Source organism: Nematolebias whitei, chromosome 6, assembly GCF_014905685.2.
Source record: "Nematolebias whitei isolate Nwh7 chromosome 6, NemWhi1, whole genome shotgun sequence".
NCBI lineage: Eukaryota > Metazoa > Chordata > Actinopteri > Cyprinodontiformes > Rivulidae > Nematolebias > Nematolebias whitei.
In genome coordinates, this window is record NC_056503.1 from 49150230 (window position 1) to 49154731 (window position 4502).

General features: G+C 45.8%; 2 protein-coding genes across 2 annotated transcripts in view; one reads left to right on the plus strand and one right to left on the minus strand.

The window, feature by feature from the left end:
* Positions 1–375, minus strand: part of rnpepl1 (arginyl aminopeptidase like 1) — a 152971-nt gene extending 152596 nt beyond the window's left edge. Inside the window, exon 1 of the mRNA XM_037677959.1 lies at positions 352–375. Within this exon, the coding sequence (XP_037533887.1) occupies positions 352–375 (24 nt within the window). The remainder of the gene's footprint in view (positions 1–351) is intronic.
* Positions 376–549: 174 nt separating this feature from the next.
* LOC119411038 (ATP-binding cassette sub-family F member 3) overlaps positions 550–4502 on the plus strand; it is a 7580-nt gene continuing 3627 nt past the window's right edge. Inside the window, exons 1-8 of the mRNA XM_037677960.1 lie at positions 550–587; positions 647–779; positions 866–954; positions 2324–2415; positions 2489–2621; positions 2691–2778; positions 2856–3010; positions 3071–3118. Of these exons, the coding sequence (XP_037533888.1) occupies positions 550–587; positions 647–779; positions 866–954; positions 2324–2415; positions 2489–2621; positions 2691–2778; positions 2856–3010; positions 3071–3118 (776 nt within the window). The remainder of the gene's footprint in view (positions 588–646; positions 780–865; positions 955–2323; positions 2416–2488; positions 2622–2690; positions 2779–2855; positions 3011–3070; positions 3119–4502) is intronic.

Sequence of the window (4502 nt, forward strand, 5' to 3'; positions counted from 1 at the left end):
ATGATGATGTTCTTGTCCTTGATGAGAGTGGTGAGTGCGTCCCTCTCCTCTCTACTGATGTTAGAAGGTGGTGGTTTGGCATTGCTGAGGTTGGATCTTTGACTCCGAGTTGTTCTGCCTCACACTCTTTAATTTTGTTGTTGTGGATGTCTGACTCAGTAGCTGTGATCATCTCCACCAGAGGAATTCTTCGTGGCACAACCACAAAGTTGCCTTTGTTAGGCTGATGGTCCTCCAGCATGTGAACAGCTAGTTCTTGATGCCAACAACAAACTGGTTGATCCACTATGAGAAGGTTCATAAGACTGAGTTTGTTTCAGCTACTCAGACTAAATAATCCCTCCAGAGGACCTGACTCCACCTGGTTAAATTCATCTTCCTGATTATTGAGCGTCAGGACATTTTGTCTATAGTTTTGTGTGTGTCTGTCCTGGAAGTGTAGCGACTTTTGTTGGTTCTGATTCTGTTCGTCTCCTGCAGACCAGAGCTGAAGCCCATCCAGAAAGAATCAGAAGTCACTTTAAGGTAAGACTGTTCATGTCTGTCCAGATGGGACCGGATCTGTCCCCCCAGCCCCGCCCTTCAGAGTGGATCAGTCAGACCGTGTCACCGTCAGCACTGATCGGTTGTTGATGTGTTGCTGCAGGTTTCCTGATAACTTTGAGAAGCTGTCTCCTCCCATCCTGCAGCTGGATGAAGTCGAGTTCTGCTACTCGCCCGACCAGCCTCTCTTCACCGGACTCAACCTGTCAGCTGACCTGGAGTCTCGCATCTGCATCGTACGTGCCTTCGCTAGATTAGACCGCCAGCGGACAGTTGTTAACCAATCACATCGATCGCAGCTCAGCTTATTGTTTCACGACAGGTCGGTGAAAACGGCGCCGGTAAAACCACCATCCTGAAGCTGCTGATGGGGGAGCTGACACCGGTCAACGGACTGCGACAGGCGCACAGGTGACCGATCAGACCCACCAATCAGAGCACAGAGATTAGCTGGGCGTGGCCTGTACGACAGTTTGTGTCCTCACTGCCAACTTTTCCTGTTCTGCTTTTAAGGAACATTTATGTTTTTGTTGGGGAACTGGAGCTTCTTTTGGGTTTACTGGAACCTTTTTGTCATGAAGGAACCCTCGTTGTTCCATTTCAGTGTTTAAACAGAACTTTTGATTGTTTCAGGGAGTTTCCTTGTGGTAGAACATCTTTTAAATGTTTTGAATCGTATTTATTCAGGGAACATTTATAAATGTTTTAAGTTCAAGGAAGATTTTTACAGAACTGACTGTTTAGTTTGATCAGGGAACATTTATTTTGTTGTGTTTAGGAAGTTCTAACAAAGTTAAGTCTAGGCCTGTCACGATAAACAATACATCAAATAATCTCATGATAAATGAAAATTATTGACTTCATTTTCATTTATCAGCTTTATCATTTCTTCATGTCTCTTTCTACTGAAGACACTGGATGAGAAAAGGCTCAACTCTGGTGCTCTTCACTGACCCCGCCCTTTCTCTTTTCTCTTTAAAATACATTTTAAACATCTAAATTCATCTTTTGGATCATTAAAAGCAGCTAAGCTGAGAAGCTAAGCTACGAGCTAAGCTAACAGGCCGACCTCAGGAATTAAATAATTCACAAAAATTCACAGTTGAAACTCGTGCCTTCGTCTAAAAGTTGTTTTTCTCTGCAACAAGAAGCTGAGAACTTGTTTACTGATTTTTTATTTTATTAAAAGCTTTGCGTGAAAAATGCTAAAGAGCTCAAACCACACCGAGCGTCTGCCATTTTGAGAACCGTAGAGAGACAGCCCTTGTCACGTCAAGGAGCCTCCCTCCCGTTTTTCTTAGACACTCTGCTCGCTCCCTCACTATCCATCCTTCGGTTCAAACAATCTTATACTGACATCCGGTGGTCGAAAACAGGTATTACATACAAAAATTAACAAACATTTATTCTTAAATTTGACAATAATTACTAATTATTGTCAAATTTCAAACAATATTATCGTTTATCGCAATAATTTTTGAGACAATTAATCGTCCAGCGAAACTTGTTATCGTCACAGGCCTAGTTAAGTCAGGTCCTCTGGACGGATTCTTGAGCCTGTAGGACCATTCCCATCTGTTTTATGACGAGCTGTTCTTCAGGGCACAGACCACTGGATGTTTAGTTTTCAGGGAACAGGTCCCGGGTCGACCTGCAGGGACCGGTTTGGTCAACATGTACCTGCTGACAGAAACTTTATTATTATGATGAACTTTGATGAAACAGTTTCTGGTGGTTTCTGTGGAATGTTGGTGAACGTCTCATCATCTTTCCTCATCAGGAACTTGAAGATTGGCTACTTCAGTCAGCACCACGTGGACCAGCTGGACCTGAACGTCTGCGCTGTGGAGCTGCTGCTCAACAAGTTTCCTGGTAACCATGGCGACAACAACGCGACGAGCAGCTTCACGCTCTGATCTGATTGGCTGTCGTGTTTACGCCGCAGGTCGGACGGAGGAGGAGTATCGCCACCAGCTGGGGGGTTACGGCATCTCCGGAGAGCTCTCCACGAGGCCGGTGGCCAGTCTGTCAGGAGGACAAAAGAGTCGGGTCGCCTTCGCTCAGATGACGATGCCATGGTAACGAAGGATGCAGGGTCACCTGTTCCTGAGGAGGATGAAGATGATGATGATGTTTGTTTCTTTCAGTCCAAACTTCTACATCCTGGACGAACCGACCAACCACCTGGACATGGAGACCATCGAGGCTCTGGCGAAAGCTCTCAACAAGTTCAAAGTAGGTGTGTTTGTTCCTGCCTACCTCTTCCTGTCCCTCAGGTGTGTCCCTCACCTGTATGATGTCACTCGTTCCAGGGCGGAGTCATCCTGGTATCGCACGACGAGCGTCTGATCCGGTTGGTGTGTAAGGAGCTGTGGGTGTGTGAAATTGGGAAAGTTCATCGCGTGGACGGCGGCTTTGACGAGTACCGGGACATCCTGCAGGAACAGTTCAAGAAGGAAGGTTACCTGTGAGGCCCCGCCCTTTGTTGATTGACCACGCCCACCCCGAACATAAACGCCCCTCACAGTGACACCGAGAGCAGCGGCGAGTCGGCCATCGGAGCTCAGCTGCTCAGGTGACCTGCTGCGAGGTGAGGTCACCTGGAGGAGGAACGACCTCGAAGCTCAGTCCGTTCAGACCTTTGAGCTTTTTTCAAATCTAAAGGACCAGACTGTCAAAGATGATTTAACTTTCAGAAATAAATAATAAAAACATCAAATCGCTGTTCACTTCCCCTTCCTGTTTTTTGTTCGTCTTCCCACTTCCTGTTTCTGTTCTCTTCCTGGTTTTCTTCCACTTCCTGTTTTTCTCGTCCTCTGTCAAAAGCGAACGTTTGTTCGTCTTTTCCCTCAGCCAATCAGAGCCCCCGTCTCTCCCACATGACTGAACCAGGATGAAGACCGTGAAAGAACACGGGTCGGACATGAGGTTCTGCTCAGTCCACCTTCCTGCCTGATGTGTTTAATCTGTTATGTGACAAACTGCAGAAAAACAGTTCCACCAGAAATGTTTTTATTTTCACAGTAATCATCAGTAGACAGAACCATTACTGGGCCTCAGATTCCATAAAAGGTTCTGTTTAACAAATGACAGAACCGGGATCCAATGCTTGTTCTGCTGCTGTCAAATAAGCAACAAGCTGCTTCATCATGACCTGCCCTCCTCTTCAAGATCCCCCAGAAGCCTCTCTGCCTCCGACCAGTGTGGACCTCAAGTTCTGTGTTGGTTCTGTGGCCCAGTTTAACTCCTGATTAATCTCAGACTGGGACAGAGGCAAAGCTTTTATTATCAGATTTATTAAGAAAATATTTATTTACTAAATAAAAGCCTCAGATATTTGTTTCTTTATAGAACTTCCTGTTTAATGTACTTCCTGTTTACACAGCTTCCTGTTTACACAATCACTGACCAGTCAGAACGGTTGGTAAAGGTCAACGTGTTGATCTGATTGGCTAAAATAATTTTAGGGCAATCCCTGAAGGCAACACTGGTGTTTACAAAGCGGACCCTGGACACAGCGCTGGTATTTACAAAGTAGACCCTGAACACAGCGCTGGTATTTACTAAGTAGACCCTGAACACAGCGCTGGTATTTACTAAGTAGACCCTGGACACAGCGCTGGTATTTACAAAGTAGACCCTGAACACAGCGCTGGTATTTACAAAGTAGACCCTGAACACAGCACCGTTTCAGCAGGAACCCTGAAAGCAGTACTGGTATTTACAAAGCAGACCCTGAACACAGCGCTGGTATTTACAAAGTAGACCCTGAACACAGTGCTGATATTTACAAAGTAGACCCTGAACACAGCGCTGGTATTTACAAAGTAGACCCTGAACACAGCGCTGGTATTTACAAAGCAGACCCTGAACACAGCGCTGGTATTTACAAAGCGGACCCTGAACACAGCACTGGTATTTACAAAGTAGACCCTGAACACAGCGCTGGTATTTACAAA